The sequence below is a fragment of the Canis aureus genome, chromosome 5, assembly GCF_053574225.1.
Source record: "Canis aureus isolate CA01 chromosome 5, VMU_Caureus_v.1.0, whole genome shotgun sequence".
Taxonomy (NCBI): Eukaryota; Metazoa; Chordata; class Mammalia; order Carnivora; family Canidae; genus Canis; species Canis aureus.
In genome coordinates, this window is record NC_135615.1 from 51,784,382 (window position 1) to 51,807,547 (window position 23,166).

The 23,166-nt window shown below is 33.4% G+C and overlaps 1 protein-coding gene across 1 annotated transcript in view; it reads right to left on the reverse strand.

Moving 5' to 3' along the window:
- ADAMTS6 (ADAM metallopeptidase with thrombospondin type 1 motif 6) overlaps positions 1 to 23,166 on the reverse strand; it is a 283,681-nt gene that overhangs the window by 56,810 nt on the left and 203,705 nt on the right. Inside the window, exons 14-17 of the mRNA XM_077897999.1 lie at positions 15,544 to 15,646; positions 8,740 to 8,873; positions 7,039 to 7,162; positions 6,420 to 6,500 (exon numbers count right to left, since the gene is read on the reverse strand). Of these exons, the coding sequence (XP_077754125.1) occupies positions 6,420 to 6,500; positions 7,039 to 7,162; positions 8,740 to 8,873; positions 15,544 to 15,646 (442 nt within the window). The remainder of the gene's footprint in view (positions 1 to 6,419; positions 6,501 to 7,038; positions 7,163 to 8,739; positions 8,874 to 15,543; positions 15,647 to 23,166) is intronic.

Below are 23,166 nucleotides of genomic sequence, written 5' to 3' on the forward strand. Positions count from 1 at the left end.
TAGATGTAGTCTTATTTTAAAAAAGATTTAAGTCAAGGGGATATTTGCAAGAGAATAAGAACTCATCCAAGTCTTGCTAGGAGTATCTGAAGAGTCTAAATCTGTCTTAAAGGATCAAACATCAAATAAATAGAATTTCCACTTCTCTCATGTTAAGATAACTGGTACTTGACTTGCCCTCCAACTATAAACAACTGCAAAACTAAAAAACATGAATCAGCTGTTCTTAGACATTGCCCAGAACTGTGATACCTGGAAGAAGACAAATAAGGTGAGTGGTAGAGGCACTTTCTGTCAGTGTAAAATGGAAGAACCCAAGCAAACCCTGCCTGTCACACTGAGTTAAAAATGAGAGATCAGAAATTGAGAAGGCCAAGGGATGGAATTTGTAGGGCCAGATGTCTAGAGTAAAAAGAAGGAATCTGTTGCTGAATAGCAATCTATGTATGCATAGAATAAAATTCCATAAAGCAAGGCAAAAACAAAAACACACACATACACAAAAACAAAAAACAAAACAATAACAAAAACCAAAACCCTACCAGAGAACTATAAGCTGACAAATGTCCAGAGCAAGAATTCAGAGTTTCAATCACTAGGGCATTCAGTAGACATCCAAGGAGAATCATGTCTTTTAAAAATTAGAGTTGAGCAGGCTCAAGAATAAAGGCTAGTCTGCACTTACCAAACAAAGCTCAAAAACAAGTCTTAAAAGATCAAGCTCATCTATAGATTACTTAACATTCTTTAAAGGAAGAAAACAAAATCCAGACTCTCAAAAAAAGAAAAATTCACAATGTACAACATCCAATAAAAAATTACTACAACTGGAAAGAAACAGGAAAAGCTGACCCAAATCAAGAAAAAAGCCAAGTAAAAGAAATAGATCCCAAAATGACAGAAATTATGGAATTGTCAAAAAATAACTTTCAAACAGCTATTATAATATATGCCAGGATTTTAAGGGAAAACAAATATAGTGACAAGAAATTAGAAGATGGAAGTTCAGAACTATACAAAGAAAGAAAATTGCCAAATATAATAAAGAAGTAGGCAAACAGAAAATAATTTTTCTTATTTTTAAATTTTTAAAAAAGATAATTGGCTCTTTAAAACTAAAACAATAACAATGTATTATGCAGCTTATAACATACAGAGAAATAAAATGTATTTAAAAAATAAGACAATGGGTAGAAGAAGAAAATGGAAATAATCTGTTGTGAGGGCATAGTCTTTTTTTTTTTTTAAGATTTTATTTATTCATGAGAGACACAGGGAGAGAGAGGGTGAGAGAGAGGCAAAGATACAGGCAGAGGGAGAAGCAGGCTCTATGCAGGGAGCCCAACGTGGGACCCGATCCCAGGTCTCCAGGATCAGGCCCTTGGGCTGAAGGCAGCGCTAAACCGCTGAGCCACCCGGGCTGCCCAAGGGTGTAGTCTTATATAAAAAGAGTGTAATATTATTTAAAGGTGTATTCTGATAAATTAAAGATGAATTTTGTAAATGCTAGCACAACCACTAAATAAAACAAAGTATAACAAATAAACCATTAATACAGATCAAATGGAATACTATAAAACATTTGATAAATCTAAAAGACAGAAAAGAAAGATAAAAGGGAAAAAAACATGTAAAGCAATTAGAAAAATAGCAAGATGGTAGACTTAAGTTGAATGATATTGATTATTACATTAAATATAAATGATCTAGACAAGGGGTTGTCATACTATGGCCCACTAACTTTTTTTCTAAATAAAGCTTTATTAGAATACACTCATTCATTGATGCATTACCTATGTTGGCTTTCACACTACAATAGCAGAAGTGAATACTTGAGACAGACAGACTGCATGTCTTGTAAAGCTGAAAATATTTACTATGTGGCCCTTTACAGAGAGTTGGTCAACCACCCCATACCTCATCTGGTGATTGCAATTTAAAAAGCAAAGATTGTTAGACTCAATAAAAAATCTAAATCAATCATATGTGGCTGACAAGAAACATTTTAAATTCAGAAATGCATACATGTGAAAACCGTATGGATGAAAAAAGATTTGCCATGCAAACACTAATCTGGGAGAAATCTGGGTGGCTAGATTACTACCAGACAAAATAGACTTTGGGTCAAATATTAATATCAGGGATAAAAAGGAACATTTGATAATAATAAAATGCTAAATATATCAAGAAGATATAACAATTTTTAAAAATTATTATTATTTTTTAAGGATTTTATTTATTTATTCATGAGAGACAGAGAGAGAGAGAGAGAGAGAGGCAGAGACACAGACATAGGGAGAAGCAGGCTCCATGCGGGGAGCTTGACATGGGACTCGATCCCAGGACTCCAGCATCATGCCCTGGGCCAAAGGCAGGCACTAAACTGCTGAGCCACCCAGGGATTCCCTAAATTATTTTTTTAGAGTTAGTATACAGAGGAAGAAGGGCAGAGGGAATGGGAGAGAGAGAATCTTAAGCAGGCTTCATGCCCCATACAGAGCCCAACTCGAGGCTCTATCATTACCTTGAGATCATGATCTAAGCCAAAATCAAGAAAGAGTCAGGTGCTCAACCAACTGAGCCACCCAGGTACTTCAAGAATATATAACAATCTTAAATGTCATCACACTTAATAACAAAGTTACAGAATAAATGAAGCAAAACCTTACAAATTAATGGGAGAAACAAGCAAATTCACAATTCTAGTTGGAGATTTATTATTTTTTAAAAATATTTTATTTATTTATTCATGAGAAGACACAGCAAGAGAGAGGCAGAGACACAGGCAGAGAGAGGGAGAAGCAGGCTTCATGCAGGAAGCCCAACATGGGACTTGATCCTGGGTTTCCAGGATCATGACCTAGACTGAAGCTGGCGTTAAACCGCTGAGCCACCCGGGCTGCCCCTCTAGTTGGAGATTTCAACATGATTCTATAATTGCTTAAACAAGAAGGCAGAAAATAACAATATAGAAGACTTCAACACAACTATTGTCTGCTTTAAACTAATTGACATTTAGGGAATGCTAAACACCATAACATTAGAATACACATTTTTCTCAAGTACACATGGAACATTTACTAAGATAGATCATATGCTGGGCCATAAAACAAACCCTAGTAAAAGAATGAAAATCATACAAAGTATGTCATCTCTTCATAAGTGAATTAATTTTTTTAAAGATTTTGTTTATTTATTCATGAGAGACACAGAGAGAGAGAAGCAGAGACACAGGCAGAGGGAGAAGCAGGCTCCCCACAGGGAGCCAGATGTGGGACTCGATCCTGGGACTCCAGGATCATACCCTGGGCCGAAGGCAGGTGCTCAACCACTGAGCCACCCAGGCATCCCTTTATAAGTGAATTAAAGTAGAAATCAGTTTAAAAAGATCTGGGAAATTCCCAAATACTCAAAAACTAAATAATACCTTCTAAGCCTTGAGTCACAATGTAAATAAGAAGATATTTTAAACTGATAAAAAATATACAATGTATTAAAATATATGGGATGAAGTTAAAGCAGTACTTAGCAGGAAATTTATAATGCAAAATGCTTATTTTAAAGTAGACAAATATTCTTTAAATCAATCTATATTGAGAAGCTAAAAATGACAAACACAAAGGGAGTAGAAAAAAAGTGAAACAGAGAACAGTGGGAATCAATGTAATGAAAAATGGAGAAATAACAGAAAAAAAATCATTTAAACCAACAGCTTTTTCTTTGAAAAGATCAATAAAATTAACAAATGCCTCACTAGCATGATCAAGAAAAGGAAAGAAGGATAAAAATCATATGATCTCAATAGATACAGAAAAGGCATTTGACAAAATTCAACACTCATTAATAATAAAAACTCTCAATAAAGTAGGTTTAGAGGGAACATACCTTAACAATTTAATAAAGGCCATACATGAAAAACCAACAGCTAACATTATACTCAATGATAAAAAACTGAGAGTTTTTCCTATAATATCAGGAGCCAAACAATGATGTCCAGTCTCACCACTTTTATTCAATAGTACTAGAAATCCTAGCCACAGTGATCAGATAAGAAAAAAGAAATAAGAGGCATCCAAATTGGTAAGGAAAAAGTTAAAGTGTCATTATTTGCAGATGACATGATGCTACTATACATATAAAACCCTAAAGACTCCATCAAAAAACTATCAGAAGTATAAAGGAATTTAGTAAAGTTGCAGAAAACAATTAATGCCTAGAAATTGGTAGTATTTCTATAACAGTAATAACAAAGTAGCGGAAAGAGAAATTAAGAAAACAATGCTATTTACCACTGCATCAAAAAGAATAAAATATCCATGAATAATCTTAATTAAGGAGGTAAAAGACATGTACTCTAAAAAGTATAAAATATTGATGAAAGAAACTGAAAATGATACAAATGGAAAGATACTCCATTCTCACAAATTGGAAGAATCACAGGACATGAGGTCAATACAAAAAGAAATCAATTATTGTTATATAAGAACAAATCATTCAAAAGTAAAATTAAAATATCAATACCATTTATAATAATATAAAAAAGCATGAAATAATTAGTGGTAGATTTAAGAAAAAATAAGTGGAAGACCTGTACGTCAAAAAAAAAAAAAAAAAAACCAGTGGTAAACAATATAAAGACTTAAATACATATATAGGTAAATCTTTTCACGTACTAGAATATAATATCTTTAAGATATCAATTCTCCCAAGCTGATGGTACACAATTCCATGTGATCTCTTTTTCTAGAAATTGTCAAGTTGATTTTAAACTGTGTAGACAAATGTAAAAGACCTAGATACACAAAAATTATTTTGAGAAAGAACAAATTTGAGAACCTAATGCTTCCTATTTTGGAATTCTACTAGAAAACTCTATTAATTCAGTGTAGTTCTGATATAAGGATAGCACCCACATACATATCAATGGGAGGGAGCAGAAATAGATCCCCAGGGGAAGAGAGAGAGAGAGGAAAAGAATCTCAAGTAGACTATATGCTGAGCGTGGAGCCGGTCACAGAGCTGTATCTCATGATCCTCAGATCATGACCTGAGCCAAAACAAAGTTTCAAATGCTGACTGAGCCACCCAGGTACCCTCGAAAACTATAAATTTTTTAAGAAACATTGAAGACAATATTTGCAATCTTGGGGTGGGCAAAATTTCAAAGGTAGGACACAAAAGTATAAAGCATAAACAAATTAATTAATTAGATTTCATGAAAATTAAAGGACCCATTAAGAATAGGCATAAACAAGCCACTGACTGGAAAATATATTCATAAAATGTATATTTAAACAAAGACTTGTAATTAGAATATACAAAGAATTCATAATTTGACTGAAAGAAAAAAAAGTAAAGTAGGCAAAATATTTGTTGAGACACTTCACAAAGAAGACACCTATAAGGGTAAAATTTAAAAGCTCAACAATATTGACAAGAATATGGAGAAACCAAACTCTTCTACAGTACTTATGGGATTATAAATGATAACAACCACATTGGAAAACAAGTTAGTAATTTCTTATAAAGTTAAACATGTACCCAGCAATTTTGCTCCTTAGTTTTTATCCAGAAGAAATGAAAATACATGTCTACATCATGTTTCTCTATAAATATTCAAAGAAGCTATATTCATAAGAGTCAAACACTGGAAATGCCCCAAGCATCCATCAAGTGAGTGGATAAACAAATTATGGTATGTCCTCACAATGGAATAATACTTGGCAATATAAAGAAATAAACTTCAGATATATTCAACTTATCACTCAAAAATGTGGATGAATCTCAAAAACATCCTAGGTGGAAAAAAAACAGACATAAGAGTAAAGACTTTATGATCCCATTCGTGTAAAATTCCAGAACAAATAAAAATAAAATACATGATGTTAGAAAAGAAATCAATGTTTACCTAAGGTTGAAGCTATGGGGATTTGACTGCAAAGGTCAATATGAGAATGCTTTGAAGTCATGGAAATGTTCTGTGTCTTGGCTGTGGTGTTTTATGTATATATATATACAAATATATAAATATGTGGTATATGTGCATAAATATATAAAAATATATTTACATATAGTAACATATTTAAAGTAATAGTATGTTTACTATTTTCATGTTTATAGTAATAATATATATTATTTATATATTTATTATATGTCAATATTCTTTGAAATGTACACTTATAATAAATGTATTTTATCATATATAAATACCTCAAAAAAACTGATTTTTAAAAATCAAATAACCAACCCAGTGAAGATTACGCTATAAACTACGAATTTTTTGTTTAGCTCTTATAAAATTTGAAACTTACTTCATTTAAGCATGAAAATGTTTTACCCAAGTAATATGTCTTTTCCTTCAGGATACTGTGTTGCTTTTCCTCAGCAGTTTTAAAAATCTAGCAAAAAATGCTACTTACCAATATAGTTCTTTGACATGGCAACTTCTCTGACTTCAATATGAACCGAGCCTCTTGGTATCTGTACTACTTCCATGTAGCCTGGAACACAGAAGACAACCAGTAATAAGCCGCACGTGCAGCCTTAGTCAGAAAATGAGTATTTAGTAACCATTCAGTAATAAGTTTCCTTGTTCTTCAAATCTTTTGTTCACTTTGCACTTTATAAATTATGAAATATGGGCCAATTTCCTTTTGGGTTCATGAACACAGCTAGAATATTTTTCTTTTTCTCTGAAATATCTCAAGATAGTCTTCAAAGCCTCAACATGTTCATGGTTTGTTTTTTTTTGTTTTGTTTTTGTTTTTTTCAACACATGGTCCTCCCATCAATGTTCTGTGGGGATTCTGATCTGAAGGAAAAACATGGCTAAATGAAGTCAAATATAAAGGGAATATTATTTCCATAAAATCTTACATGAATCTATATTTAATACTTAAGAGGCTGAAGGTATTTTGGGGGAAAAAAACATTGCCTAAATAAAAAAATGTAGAGAGAAGGGGGTAGGGAAGAAATCAAATGTTTTGGCTATTCCCAGGATGTCAGAGGTGTGAGGAAGAGTTCTCTCTACACACTCACCTCCTCTGGGCAACGAATCATTGAAGAACCCTTCAATGGCATCACACGTGCTTCCATCCCCTCCACAGACTCTACATCTATCTTCCCTAGCATCGGATCCCAAAATATTATCACAACCTACATGCTGAAAACAGAGAAGAATATTCAGTATGTCATGAAGAGGAATTCTTGGAACCATAACTAACCAAATAAATATATTCATTTATTTGCTTTTCCAGGAAAGGAGATCAAAACAGGAAATACTTTTCTTTCTTCTTTTTCCTTCACTGTCTACAAAGTTCTTAGCTAACATTTCTCAACATATAAGTTTAAAGAAAAAAAAAATTCTGTCTATATTTCTAACCTAGATTTCTTCTTCATTTATAGATACCGTGCTCCAAATTTTAAAATAATAGAAATTGTTGGCAATGAACTCTTTCTTACACCTTTAATCAAGAAATGCAAGAATTAAGAAAAATGTCATGTTGTCTACACAGGGTTATAACAGCAGGAGTCTTGACTGAGCATTATGGTTTGACCTTTCTAAATCACTGGCTCTTTTGGATATCCAATTTTTAGTGTCAAGGATTAGTTGTGGAATTTAAAACTGGGGAAGCCTTTAAAAATGAATACCTGTTTCCACTGGCTGAATATAATTGGCATAAAAACAAGGAGATGGAAGCATAGGATTCTGGAAGCTGAAATTCCACCTTTCAGTTTTGCATTTAATCACAGAAATGTAGATTTTTATATATTTTTGGTATTTAGTTTGGTACTAGAATTTGTACAATGACCTTTGGCCATTGATATCAGACACGTGATCTTTGAATAAAACCTGTACTTTAGTCTTTGCTATCCAAAAAAAAAAAATTAATACTGTCATAAAAATCACAGGCATGCACAGGATATCCTCATCAGATACACTGGGAAGCAAGTAGTGTGAAGGATAGAAACTTTTGCAAGAAATTATGACACAAAGCTGATAGCGTTTTTATCTCTTCTTTCTAAGTTTCTGAGATTCAGTTTTGTGCTTCTCTTTAATATAAAATGAAAACAAACAAGGAAAAAAACTATGAGAACAGTGATTTTTGTGGCTTTTCTTATTATGAGTAGATTTATATACAGGTCTAGGAAAATAGCATGGATTTGCTCTTATAACTCAACTAGTCTGGCTAATTTTCTAAAATGAATGCTTTAATAAGGTAAAGACTAACTATAATAAATACCATTGTGCTTCAAAATGCTTCAAAAAGAGGCAAAGTAGGAGAAACATAGCTGTTTCACACTTTGAGGAAAAATTATGCTATGAAATATATCAGTCTTCTAATGAAAACATATGGTAGCCATATGAATAAGAGCTGAATCCTTATTCCCTTTCTCTTCCTATCATCTTTGTCATCTGTTTATAAATGAAAGAAAATAACAGAAATTAAAGTTCAAAATATATTCAGACCTCTAGCAATTACTATATATATAATTATAGCACCAAAATAAACCACATTTGCATCATGTTTGAATATGAACAGGCTATTCTAAGTTTAACTATGTATACTGTCATAGTATATGTATATGACACATATTTCCTAATTGGAAATTGAATTTCTCAAAAATGTGGCTCTCTTTATTCTGAGCATAGTATTAATTAGGAGTGACTATTTGAGAAAAACGATAGAAGTCTCAAAAGCCCCCCAAAAAAGAGGTAAAATTCATAATTGGAGCAACCTTGCATTCCCCATTGATACAGATATCCAATGAGTCTGCATTGCATTGAGTCCCGTCAATCACCGCAGGGGCACGTTCAGTGTAGAAGTTGTAACCTTCAGCCAAGCAGTTTAATGCACAAGGTTTTACCCCACCTGGATAAATACAGCAGAAAAGAAATAAATGGAGTGGTTCTTTTAAGAAACAGTGATTCCATATTAACCACAGTAAATTTACAATTCATACAGACATCATTCCCTTACTATATACCCAGATGTGTAGGTTTCTTTCCTCCTTTGCTAAAATTTCATATTTATTTTCATTGCTTGTGGAACTTGACAGAGGATGAATTAAACAGTTTTAAGGTTTAAAGTGTTTAGGTAATTCTAATATATACTTAACAATATATTTTAGGTTATAAGGGATCACAGTGGAGGTACCTGAATGTCGAAAAAAATGGATGAAATGAAAACATTTTTTAAAAAACTAAGAAAATAAAGCTTGAGGAGGCTAGACACAATAATTGCATATAACAAATGGGAATTTCTACAACATATGTCACTTGTTAACTGAAGCTGATACAAAAACTCTGCTATTTCAAGCAGGGATATGGTAGTTGTAAAAGACAAAACAAAACAAAACAAAAAAACTTCTACATTTATGCCTCTTTAAAGATATCATATTCCATGAATGTGGCTGTAGCATACTTTATTTATTTATTTATTTATTTATTTATTTATTTATTTATTTATTTATTATTTATTTTGTAGCACACATTTAGAGATAAATCTTTATTACATAAGCAAATCAAAGGTAAAAACTAATTATAACATTAAATTGGAATAATTCTTGTTACTAAATCAAAGATAAATATTACATATAGCATTAAACACGAATAATTAAAACAATTCCTAAATTTTTTAAAAAAGATTTTATGTATTTATTCATGAGAAATGCAGAGAGAGAGAGGCAGAGACATAGGCAGAGGGAGAAGCAGGCTCCCTGCAGGGAGCCCAATGAGGACTCCATCCTGGACTCCAGGATCTAGCCCTGATCAGAAGGCAGATGCTTTAACCACTGAGCCACCCAGGTGTCCAAACAATTCCTAAATTTTTTGTGAATAGAATAACCATCATTTTCATTTTGTCACTGAAATTTGTATTTTTTAAGGTTGATGTGAAAAATGGGCATAAATAGTAGCAATTTGAAAAAACAAGCAGAGTAATTGCCTAACCTCATAGTATATTGGAAAAATGACAATGCATATGAATTTATTTTATACAAAACACTGCATGAGAGAGCTATTTATGAATATGTAACTACTGATTGAAATTATGACTTAAAAACACTTCATTTGATGAAGTTTAAAATATTTTGGTTTTATTCTAATTATGCTGATACAATTTCTGTTTGAAATAATGAAGACTATTTTAACAATGAAAATAAGGCAGGAAGATAAAATAATATGCTTAGTCTCAGTAGAAAGTAGAAAGCTCAGCAAAGGTATGTGAAATAAAAGAGACAGGCCAACTGAGTGATAGAGACAATGCTAAATTAGAGAGAACATTCCATTAAAGAAGATCTATGTTATAGTTGATTATTGTATAAATGCAAGAAGATGGCCCAATATTGTAAGATATTGTTTTTTCATGAGAAGATGGAAGACTCGATTTTTAAGATAAAAACTCGTTTTTGGACACTCATTCAAAGTTTTCAAAAACATTGTGGAGATTAAAACATGTACATAAGTAAAATCTGGTTCCTGAACTTCCAGTTTACAACCACTGGCCTAAGTCTATGTTTACTTCCATTATCAATGCATATAGGTAGGCTATTGAACTAGTATATAATTTGAAATGTTATTAGACTTAAGTCAATGATCCATTTTGCTCTAATGAGCATAAATATAACAATTAATAAATAGAATAGTTTCTTCCTGAACTGATAATCAAGGTATTTATATTTACTTTTATAATAGTCTCATGAATAAAATTGCTCTAAATTTCCATAAACCTTACTGGGATTTTTTTTTTATTGCTACCCTTTTTTTATTGTAATGCTTAGGAATTTAATGTAGCTTTTTATGTATCAGGCTTTAAAAAGAGAACATGAGTTTTGTTAAACTCAATTTTAACATTATTTAATTATGTAAGGTAGTATTTGATATGTAGGACATACAAATGCTATGGCTATATTCCTTTTTTTAAAAAATATTTTATTTATTTATTCATGAGAGACACAGAGACACAGGCAGAGGGAGAAGCAGGCTCCCTTTGGGAAGCCTGATGTGGGATTTGATCCTAGGATCCAGGGATCCCGCCCTGAATCAAAGGCAGATGGTCATCCGCTGAGCCACCCAGGTGTCCCTATGGCTGTATTCCTTAGACCACTACACTAAGTGATGATAAGAAGAATACATTTCTCCCTTTTTTATTACTGAAGATGTGTTCAGCTTGCTCAGGTACAGTGAAGCTATTTTTTGTTTATTTGTTTGTTTGTTTGTTTGTTTGTTTAAGTAGGCTCTATATCCAGTGTGGAGCCCAACACAGGACTTGAACTCATGACTCTGAGATCAATACCCAAGCTGAGATAAGGAATTAGACACTCAACCAACTGATCTACCCAGGTACCCCACTCAGCTACACTGAGTTTTCAGAAGAGGTACTGCTATTATTTCAAGAAAAAATGATTCTCTAAATGTAAAGTCACATCATTACCACTTACCCTTAGTGAAAGCTTATTATGAATTTAAGGTTAATTCACTAAGCTTATAATTATCTTCCTCCTACAGTGAAACAAAATAATCCTAACTGTATATGTACCTAATAAAGGCAATTTGAAATACATGAAGAAAAACTTACAAAAAAGAAAGGAAAGCCATATAATAGTTGGAGATTTTCATACTTCTCTCAGTAACTGATAGAAGAACTACAGCAGAAAAACATCAGAAATAGTTTAAAAGCTTTAAACAACAGTATCAGACAACTTGACATGATAGAATGCTGTGTCCAACAATTGCAGAAAACACATCCTTTTCAAGTATAGACAGAACATTACCAACATGAACTATAAGCGGTACTATAAGACAAATCTCAATTAACTTAAAAAATTTAAATCATACAGAGTATTCTCTGATCATAGAATTAAATTATAAATCAATAACCAAAAAAATCTAGAAGATATCAAATATTTGGAAATAAAAATAACATCGTTCTTTTTTTTAAAATAACATATTTCTATATAAAGCATGGGTCAAAGAGGAAATCACAATGTAAATAAAAGATTTTGAACTAAGCAAAACTTCAAAAATCAAGTTTTGGTAATATAGGAAAGCAAAATAAACCCCAAATTTAAAAATTATAAATATAAGAGCAAAAATTAATAAAAGAGAAAAGTGCTAAAGTCAAAAGTTGATTCTTTGAAAAGATTAATAAAATTAATAAACCTCAAGCAAGACTGATCAAGATAAAGAGAGTAAACACAGATTATCAATATCAGAAATGAAAGAGCATACATCACTACAGAGCCTACAGATAATAAACAGGATAGTAAAAAAATGTTATAATCAATTTTCTGTCAAGAAATGGGACGTGGGAGTAACATAAATATAAATTTCTTCAGATTTTTTTTAAAACATCTGAATAGCCTGATATCTACTAAAGGAGTTGAGTTTGTAACAATTTTTTTCCCCAAAGAAAATACCAAGCCTGAGAGGTTTTAGTAGTGAAATCTATTCTATCTAAAGAATAATGTCAATCTTACAGACTCTTTCAAAATATATAGAGATTCTATTTCCAGATGCCATAGTAACTCTTATATTCAAACTTGTCAAAGACATGACAGGAAAAAAAATTGCAAATCAGTATTCCTTAAAAAAAATAGATACAACCATCCATAATGAAATATTAGAAATTAAGTCCATCAACATATAAAAATATAATAAATCATTACCACATGGGGTTTATCCTCAGAATAAAAGGTTGGCTTGACATTATAAAATCCAACTCCCCATATTAACAACAGAATAAAGAAAAGCACATATAATACTACATGTATAAATTGTATTGAAGGGCCAATCCAGTGCTTTAAGGCAAGAACGTGAATTAAAAGGCATAACGATTGATACAAAGAGTCTCTGCTTCCAGATAACATGACTATTTACCAAGAAAATCCTAAGCAATCTACAAAACAACTATTAGGACTAATAGTTGCTCTAAAGGAACAAAGGAAATTAGGAAGGTCACAGAATACAAAGTTAAGATACAAAAATCTATCTTTAGCTACTAGAGCAAGCAATTGAAAATGATATATTTTAAACTTTTATTTACAATAGTTAAAAAAAATTACTCAGGAATATATTTAACAAAAGAAGTGCAAGACCTACCACCTAAAACTATAAAACATAGCTGAGAGAAATTAAAGAAAACATAAATAAATGGGTATCTATATGCCATGTTCATAAATTCACTATTGAATGCAATATTCAATGTTATATGTTATTGATTTATCACTTTCCCTTTAATTGATCTATAGCTCTAACATGATAGCAATCATAAGCCTAGCATGTTTTTCTGTAAAAATTAATAACAATTCTAAAATTTACATGGAAATGCAAAGCACTTAGAATATCCAAAGAACTCTTGAAAAATAGATCAAAGTTGGAGGAACTTACACCACCTATGTCCAAGACTATACATTCACAATAATTCAGTCAGTGTGGTACTAGCATAGTATTGCTGCCATTTCATTTCACTGTGCATTGTGTACATTTCATTGTACATTTCTGCTGTTGACAAATAGTGAAACAAAATAGAGTTCACACTAGAAACACACACAGTAACCCCAAATTATTTTTAGACTGTAGATCTAAATGTAAAGACCAATACCACACAGCTTTTAGAAGAAAACATAAGAAAATATCTTCTTGGGTTGAGAAAGGCAAAGATTTCTAAGACAGGACACTGAATACAATAACTATAAAAGGGAAAAAACCGAAAAATTAGCATTCATAGAAATTATCATCTTATACTCATCCAAAATGCCATTTAAAAAGTAACAAGAAAGTCCAAAGATGTGAGACAATATTCATAAAATTTATCTGATAAATGACTACCACTCAAGAATAAAAAGATAGCCAATTAAAAATAGGCAAAGGAAAGATAGGCAAAGGATTTGAATGCTTTACAAAAGATTTATAAATCATCAATAAGCACATAGAAATGTGCTCAACATAATCAATGATCAGAAAACACAAATTAAAACTGTACTGAGACATTATTATACACCTACCAGCAGAAGACTGCAAACACCAAATGTTGGCGAGGATGTGGAACAAACGTAACTTTCATATATTGTTGGTGGGAGTATAATATGGTACATAATTTCGGAAAAACATCTGGCAATTTCTTTTAAAACTAAACTCACACCTACCCTATTGCCCAGCAATTCCACTCCTAAGTATTTACCCAAGGGAAATGAAAACATACGCTTACAAAAAATCTTGTGCAAAAATGTTCACGGCAGCTTATTCAGAACAGCTGAAAACTAGAAACAACTCAGGTGGCCCACCATCAATAGTAGAATGGGAAAACAGACTGGGTATTACAATGGAATGCTGCTCGGCAATAAAAAGGAATAAGCTATTCATACATGCAATAACCTGGCTGGATCTCAAAAACACTAGACTCAAAAAAGGTTAACCCAAAAGAGCAAATATGACATGATTTCACTTACATGAAGTGAAACTGGCAAAACTAATCTATGATAAGCAAAAAATATCAGAACCGTGGTTGCCTCTTGGAAGAAATAGGTTGAGACAGCTATTGACTGGGAAGAACTAGGAGGACTATGAGAATTTTGGAAGGATGGTAATGTCCTATATGTTAATAGGGCTTTGCACACGTATGCATTTGCCAAAACTCAGGGAAAGTACAGTTAAGATGGTGCAATGCATTATACATCATCTAACCTCAAAAAACCAGTATTGAACTGTGGTAACTATTATACGTATTGACGTATTTAGAGGAAACTATATCAATGACTACAATTTACATTGAAATGCATCTAAAAAATAAATCAATTAATGGATAGAGAGATAGTTACAAATGTAACAACGCATATTAAAATATGAATGATAGAATCTTGCCAGTGTAAGATTCTTTAATATTGCTCTGTTGGAAAGCTTTCAAGGTAAGATATTAGAATAAAAAACAAACAATGAAAGTGTTTTAAAATCTCCAAGAGAAAATTTTAACAAAATTTAATTTGTATTTTGGGAGTACAAGGAAACTTCTTGTGGTTACTGAACAATTAGTGTCTGATACATGCCCAAATTAAAGGGTAAAAATGTGTCCCAATACTAAAAATGAATAATAATGATCTATGGGAAGATCCTTGGCCTTTGACCAAGAAAGAATACAGCTTTTCCTGGCCACTTTTTGAGTTGATTTATATTGTTATAAGTTGTTTTTAGGGTGATAATTCTAAATATTCAATGATTATAAATGATTATAATGTAGTGCCCATGTATCCCAAGGAAGTCTCAAGAACTCAAAAGCATTATTTGGATTTACATCCTTTCTAGGACTTTTATACCTTGTTATTATAGAATTAGGTTTTTATAAATGATTTCTGATCATTTTTACTAACAAACTTTATTACAGGGAAACTTTTTAGTACTGTAAGCATTTTTCCTGCTTTGATTTACAAACACTAATTTTTACTAGTATGTGTATGAATGTGTGTGTGTTTGTATGTATTTATATTTTTTTTTATATTTGCAAAGCTCTCAAGCATGATGAAATGCTCTGCTAGGTTATACATTACCTCCAGTATAGGGTTTCCAGTTATAATATTTTCCACGGAAAGGCATATTGTCAAAGTCTGCACACTGTTTCTCTCGAAAATCTCGGGCCCCCAAAGGACATGGCTAAAATAAAATAAAATCATAAATGGTATGATTGTTGAAAAATACCAAAACTAAGGGACAATGTCCCTAAAATTAAAATTGCCTGAACTTGTCACATTAGCTCACTGACTGATGCTGTAGCTATATTTCTGGCATTTACTTTACTGTTCTACAACCAGTATTCAGACTGATGTGTCTGAATTGTAATCTTAGCCATAGAACAAACAACTGAAGTAATTTAAACGAAATTAAGTGTTAGACGGTTTCCTTAAAACTTTATACTCAGATACATGTCACAGTCCACTTTGTAATCAATCCATTTGGTACCTCCTTATAAACATACATAAACTAGATGAAGAAACTAAAACATAAAATTCCTTTTGGTAACATTATTTAAGGTCCAGTTGCCACAGCTACTCCCAGCTCTTTATTTTAAGAAATCAAGAGGCAGGTTTGCAACACAACATTCAGCACTATTAATTGTGGTTTGGATCCCTACTACTATGGCTGTTTACTGTCTAGTCTTGACAAAAACCATATTTTAAGATGTGGAATGAACTGGGCAAATGCTAGGCCTCAAGTCTAAACACCTTCAAATTCAAGGAATTTGGACTTACTAAGATTTACATTTAATCTATGAAACATCACAGAAAATAAAATACTAAATTGGTTCAAAACATGTGCAAGTGTTGGGTGGGGAGGAGAGAAAGATGTTGAGAGGGTGAAGAGAGGGTTGTTTGTTTTTAAAAGTTTGGAATGCTTCTTCTACCTGAATTTTTTTTTATAAAGGAAAACCTTGCCAATGTAGTTAGGTCTAGATTCCAAATACCACAGGCCATCCTAATTCAATCTTTAAATTCACAAAGAATTAAAAGTATAACATCTCACGGAGTTTGAGCAATATGACCTAATTTGACTTATCTTTTAAGAGTTCTGCAGTTGTAACACCTCAAACAATCACTGCTTTTGATATATTGATGGAGAAAATATCCCACACATATATGGCAGAGCAAGACAGGTCAGTAGACAAAATTCTTAATTGTGAATAAATGATGAGTAGACTAAACTCTCAGAAATCATTCAAAGACTTTTTTACTACCCTCCCTGGGATCTCTACATTCACTTTATGTAGTTTCTAAGGTCAGTATGTTGTAAATGGTCCTTTGAAGCATGTACAAAAATAATAGATTACAATGTGCAAATAGTTGCATGTTCATCATTACTTCCTATATATTGGTTCAAATCTCTACCACATCAAGTCCAAAGCCTCAAATTCTGAAAATATTTTACATTCTATTGTGAGCCCTGTATTTTAAAATCTTTTCTGCATATTAAAACTTGACACCACAATTTCAAACCTAATGATTCTGCCTGTCAAATCACCCTTACTTTTCTTTTAAAAAAATGAAAAATAAACTATTTAGCATAGGTTACCTACAGCATACACCATGCTGGAAAGATATGCTTCCAGGGTATTTTGTTTCACGGTGTGCTTTTTCTTTGGATCAAAAAAAAAAGTCATTCTAACCATTTTCAGGGAATCCCACACGAGGATTAAAGTTGTCAGTGGCTTTGCCATGCATTGAGACTAGTTTTTAATGAAACATCATCAATTAAAAAAAAATACAAGAAGTTTGATCTCTGACTACAAGTTTTCAAATAATATTTAAGTATTTGTAAAGCAACAACCACCCAAACATTCATCCAAGCATGGCTTTCAATCTAGTTGGAGAAACCAGACACAAATGGGAGAACTGTGGTGCTGTCTCAGGCAGTGAGTATACAACAGTTTGGTACAGGTGGCCTATCAGTGCCGTATAAAGGTAAAAGATCCATGTGTCACGTGATTGATGAGGGAAATATTTGTGGAGGAGGAAAATCTCAAGTAAACTACGATTATAATACAAATATTATAAATAATTATTTTATAATATTATAAATCATTATAGGAATTGAACTCACTGAGAAAGAATATTCTAGGGGGTTAAAACTATTAAGAATGAAGCCAAGTAAAGCCATGGGTAAAGGAAGAAGGTCATATGTTGGGAATAGTTGGAAAAAGGCCATCCTAGATGAAAGAAACTTATGACATCATAGGAAGAGATGACATTTTGTAGAAAACCACTGGTACATAAAAAAAAAGCCCTGAACTAACCAACCTAGGCATCGTGAGGACTATTCACTTAAAGACAAAATCCCATTTTTTGGCTACCTTGTAATGAATCTCCAAAATACAGGTAAAGTAAAAAGTCTGACAGGAGGCTATTATTGTTTAATAAAGTACTTGGATTAGCATTTCATAAACTTTCTAATCTATACTCTTTCCTGTGATAACCACTCCTAGGGTCAGCATAATAAAATTATTAACAATGACAGCAGCTACTTAGCATTTACTAAGCATTTGGCAAGTACGCACTCTGTGGCACACTATTCAGAGGCCTATTGTAGATGTATTATCTATTTAATCTCTTTCAACACCCTTAGGTAGTTGTAATTAATAATTCCTTTTACCGAGTACACTGGGTGTAAGGACACTCCTTCTGCTGAATGGGAACTTCCTTTGAAGTCTAAGTGCTACAGGGACAGCACAAAGCTTTAGCTCTGTTAATATGGATAAAAGCTTAATAGGAATAACTTGAGTTCCTGTCATTTCAGCAGCAAGTTTCTTTTCTCCTTCAAGTTGCTTTTTCCTCATTCATAAAACAAGAGGGCTAAAAGCATAATTTTGGAATATGAGAACATGGACTCAATTTTAATTTGGTCATTTATTTAATTCATGGCCTTTAGCAATTTAGTTTTCCAAGCCTCATCTATAAACGGGGGATAATAGTAGTATTCACCTCCTCTTGTGAACTGTTTAGCTCTGTAGCTGGCACAGGGGAGTCCTGAATAACTCTTAGCAGCTGTTCTGGTTGTGGGTCTAGGCATTCTTAGATTCATTCTCTCTTTCTCCTGCTCTGCTCTTTATTTCAGGGGAACAAACTCTGCAAGCTCCATTTCCCAGGCTTCTGTGCCTGCTGACTTCTGACAATGACTCAGGCAATGGAAGGGAAAGTCTTTCCCTTTCTTTCTCCCCACCTTAGCAGCATCATAGGCAGAAGCTGAATCTTTTTTGTGACTCCAACTTTAGGTAATAGCACCACACTTACCCCATCCCTCCACCCTCTAGCCCTATCCTATGGCTCTAGCTTCTGCTGTGTAATTCTAGCCTCTAGACTCTAATAAAACCTCCTTCCTTTGTCTCCCTGAGAGGAGTGGTGGCATCCTCCTGCTGATGCTGATCTATGGATGGGCTTGTCAGCCTCTTCCATCATTTGTGTAACAATTTTTTTCATGAAATTCCCTCTATTTAAATATTCAGAGAGTCTTGTATATTCAGAGAGTCTATTACAGTTGGAACTTAACTGATACGATAATCAAAAATAATAATGATGATGATGTTGACAAGGTATTCAGGAAACTAAATAGAGATTTATTTCTATGTATTATTTTTTGCAATTTATTGGTTAAGGGCAGAGATTAGCCAACTTTTTTTTTGTAAAGGGCCATATAATAAATATTTCAGACTTTGTGTGCCATATGGTCTTTGTTCCAATTCCTCAACTGTGGCAGTATAGTGTGAAAGAAGCCACAGACAATACATAAATGAACCATCAGGTCTGTGTTCCAATGAAAGTTTATTTACAAAAAGAGGTGCCGGGGACAACTTTGGCCCAGGAGGTGCAATTTGGCGACCCCTTGATTTAGAATGTTAACATAACAGATACACATGCCCAGCAGCACGTTGAAGAATAATCAAACTCAGTGATTAACTTTTGAGTCAATACAGAATCATATACTTCTAAGAAATGTTAGGATGTAATCTAATTTGCATAAGATACTTCGGTTTCCTCTATAATTATCCCCTAAGTGGTCATGCGATCTATATAAGCATCTATAGAAAAATCAAACACTTTTCAGGCAGCTGCAATTACTATCAGGTTCCTCCTTACTTTTTTTTTTTTTAAGATTTTATTTATTTATTCATGAGACACACACACACATACACAGAGAGAGAGAGAGGGAAAAAAAGAGAGAGAGAGGCAGAGACACAGGCAGAGGGAGAAGCAGGCTCCATGCAGGGAGCCTGATGTGGGACTTGATTCGGGACTCCAGAATCATGCCCTGAGCCAAAGGCAGGTGCTAAACCACTGCGCCACCCAGGCATCCCTCCCCTTACTTTTAACTCAAGTCTGTCTTCCTATAATTCTATAACCCAGGGGTGTTGCTCCTTTCTTTTGGATCTACACTGAACAATATGATCCCTAAGTGAAAGGTATCTAGACCTTGATGGCTTTCCTATGGGCACATCATAACACCAAGAACTGTCCTTAAATATCTTTCTTCTATTCAGTAAATGTATATGTTTGTTTATGTGTCGCATAAGATGTAAGCTCTGGAGATAAAGCAATAAAATAGATTAGGTCCCTGCTTTCATGGAGCTCATTCTAGCTGGAGGTGAGAAAGAATTAAAATAAAGTAGGGAAAGGGGATAGATAGTAAGGTGGGAGGCAAGTTGTTTTAAAATAGTATGGCTGGAGAAATTCTCTCTAATAAGGCGGCCCTTGAGCAGAGCGTAAAGAGAAATTGAAGGAGTTACTTACACATCCGTGAGGAGAATAAATAGGAAATAGAGGCCCTCAAACAGGAGTGTGTTAAGAATGTTCTTAGAATAACATGGAGGATGGAAAGGCTTAAGGAAACTGTAGAAGTCTTGATCCCATGCCTTTCTGTTTCTAGAATATATCAGCTGGTGTTCTGTTTTCTTGATTTCAATATTTCCTTCTCTGAATGCTCTGAATATGTGTTGATCAGAAATTAACTCAGTAGGAGTTGTATATTCTCATTCCAAAGAATAAGAGTGTTCAAAGAAAAAAGTAATATCTTAAGGAAAAATCGCATAAAGTATATTTTTTGTTTTGCTTTTTAGGTAATAGTAGAGAGTTTAAGGAGTAATGCTTTTTAAATTGCTTAGAGGTAATAAATGCTGACACCATGCAAAAACTCTAAGAGAAAACAGTGGGCATAAGCAACCAATTTTTTATGTAAAGCCTGACAGGTTTTCAGCCTCCTAGTGTTAACACTAATCAAGCATCCTCTCCTTCTAAAAAGCAACCAGCAGGACCCCACATAAATCCAGAGGGCAAAGCTGCAGGTCTCAGCATTTTTAATCTTGGCATTTTCAAAGAAATAAAAAAAAAAATAACACTAGCATCTTTATCAGCACTTTTCTTTTTTACAGCGATACGTATTTTAGCACATTCCACAGACTATCTTATGCTTCCAATTACACCAATTGTTTAAAAGCATCTCCTTTTGACTAAACTTAATACTTTTTATTGGTACATAAACCTAGGGAAAAAAAAGGATAATTCATTGGGGCATAAAAGTTGCTACAGAAAGAAATCTCAGCTTCCGCTGACAAACTTTGTAGTGGCATTTCTATTACTGGGGTTCTAATCCTGGTTTTGTCCCAAAGAATAGGGTGACCTTGGCAAGTCGCAGAAGCCCTTTGTGCCTTCTCTCTTTCATTTGTAAAATACACCCAAAATGCCATTTAACTTCAAGAGAAATACATCCCAAAATGTCTTGCAAATGAGGCAAATTCTGTAAATACTGTATTATGTCTTATGGGCAATAAAGTGTGAGAAGAGAGTTGAGCGTGAAAATTCTTTTTCCCCTTTCCCATTCCTCCCTTCTTCATAAAGGAGATAGGCAGGCTGGCAGGATTCAAGGATTTCCTACAGCCTTGGGGAAAATTGCAAAATGAGCAATACTGGCATTTTATTCTAGTTCTTTTCTCTTTTGCCTTTCTCATCTTCTGCTGCTTCTTCCTTTCTTGCTTCCACACTAAATGCACTTTTGCTTCTTCACTATTACACTAGGTCAAACTTCAACACTCCCTAAATTTAATTTCTTCTCCCTCTCCAGGATGGCAATATACTCTTAGTGGGCTACACTCTATTAGTTTCAGGAGCATAAGTGGAATTCAGATTCCAGCCCCTGATCTGCTTAGCAAGTGAAGAAAGGACATTTCTCTTTGCTCACCCAGACAGGCATCACTTTCTAAATCACACAATGCCACAGGGCTAACAAAGTCCTTGCTTCCACACCTTCTAAGTTGCAAACAAAAATCCTGATTTTCTAGTTATCAGGTATAATTATGTGATTTTTCTCGCCAAAGTTAAATGTAGTGTCCAATGAATCATTTCAACCAGTTTTGATTCAACCTTCTTAAGCTTTCTTTCCAAAATGGTTTCTGATTTTTTTGTATTTTCATTGTATATTTACTTTTAAAGAAAAAGAAACAAAAGCCTGATAAACCTATATTGTCCAGACCAAATAGAATCTAGCTGTCATATTTGATACCATAATCTTCTATGCAAGTTTTCAAACTTAAATCTATTTCTGTATAGCCCAAATTTAATTAAAGTGCTCTCTGTCCATAGTATAACCCTTTCCCCTAAGTCTATGAAAATATTAGGCAACAAATATTCACTTCGTAATTTTTAAAACATCCCTTTTAAAAACAAAGTAAACAAGCAAGCTCTGTTTTGTGCTTAAAAGCTAGTCCTTATTTTTCAAACATGATGCACACCATTAAATTCATACTAACCTAAAGATTAATGACACTTGCTCCTGTTACTTTTTTGCCATTATTATAAGAATATAATAGATATTATATATAGTATTCATAAAAAACCCAGTGTTTGATACATATCTATTTTCTAATTATAACTTGGGACATGGATATAACACTGTTAATGGATCAACTCTGTACCTTGTTATCACTTACCCCACACCTCTCCCTGGGGGCAAGGTCTGTAGTTTCAGAATGTTCTCAGCTATCTGGTTCTGCTGCAGGGTAAGGTTAGACCGGAAGCAAGACAATGTCAAAGGTGACCACATTCAGAGAAGCTTACTTTACCCACCTCCCAAGGTCTCCGTCTGTGACAAGAACACTAAATTTGTACTCAGAAATTCTCAAAGGCCTGACTCAGTCCCTTCCATGGTACTAGCCTGCTGCTCAGCTTTAGTTCTTCATTTTAAAATACTTAAAAAAACAAAACAAAACAAAAACACTGTTCTTCCTTTTTATAAAAGTGATTTGAGGGCAGCCCTGGTGGCACAGCAGTTTAGCACCGCCTGAGGCCAGGGCATGATCCTGGAGACTGGGGATCCAGTCCCACATCAGGCTCCCTGCATGGAACCTGCTTCTCCCTCTGCCTGTGTCTCTGCCTCTCTGTATCTCTCTGTCTCTCTCTTTCTTTGTCTCTCTCTGTCTCTCATGAATTAATAAATAAAATCTTTTAAAAAATAAAAAATACATAAAAGTGATTTGAAGATACAATGAGGTTATGAATGAAAAGTACTTGGTAATCTTTGTAATATACTTGGAGACAAAAATGTCTATATTAATAGCTATGCTGTATTAAATACAGATTAAGTGTTAGGAAGTAGCACATGTCCCTACATGTGTTACTTCTTTTAATTCTCAAACA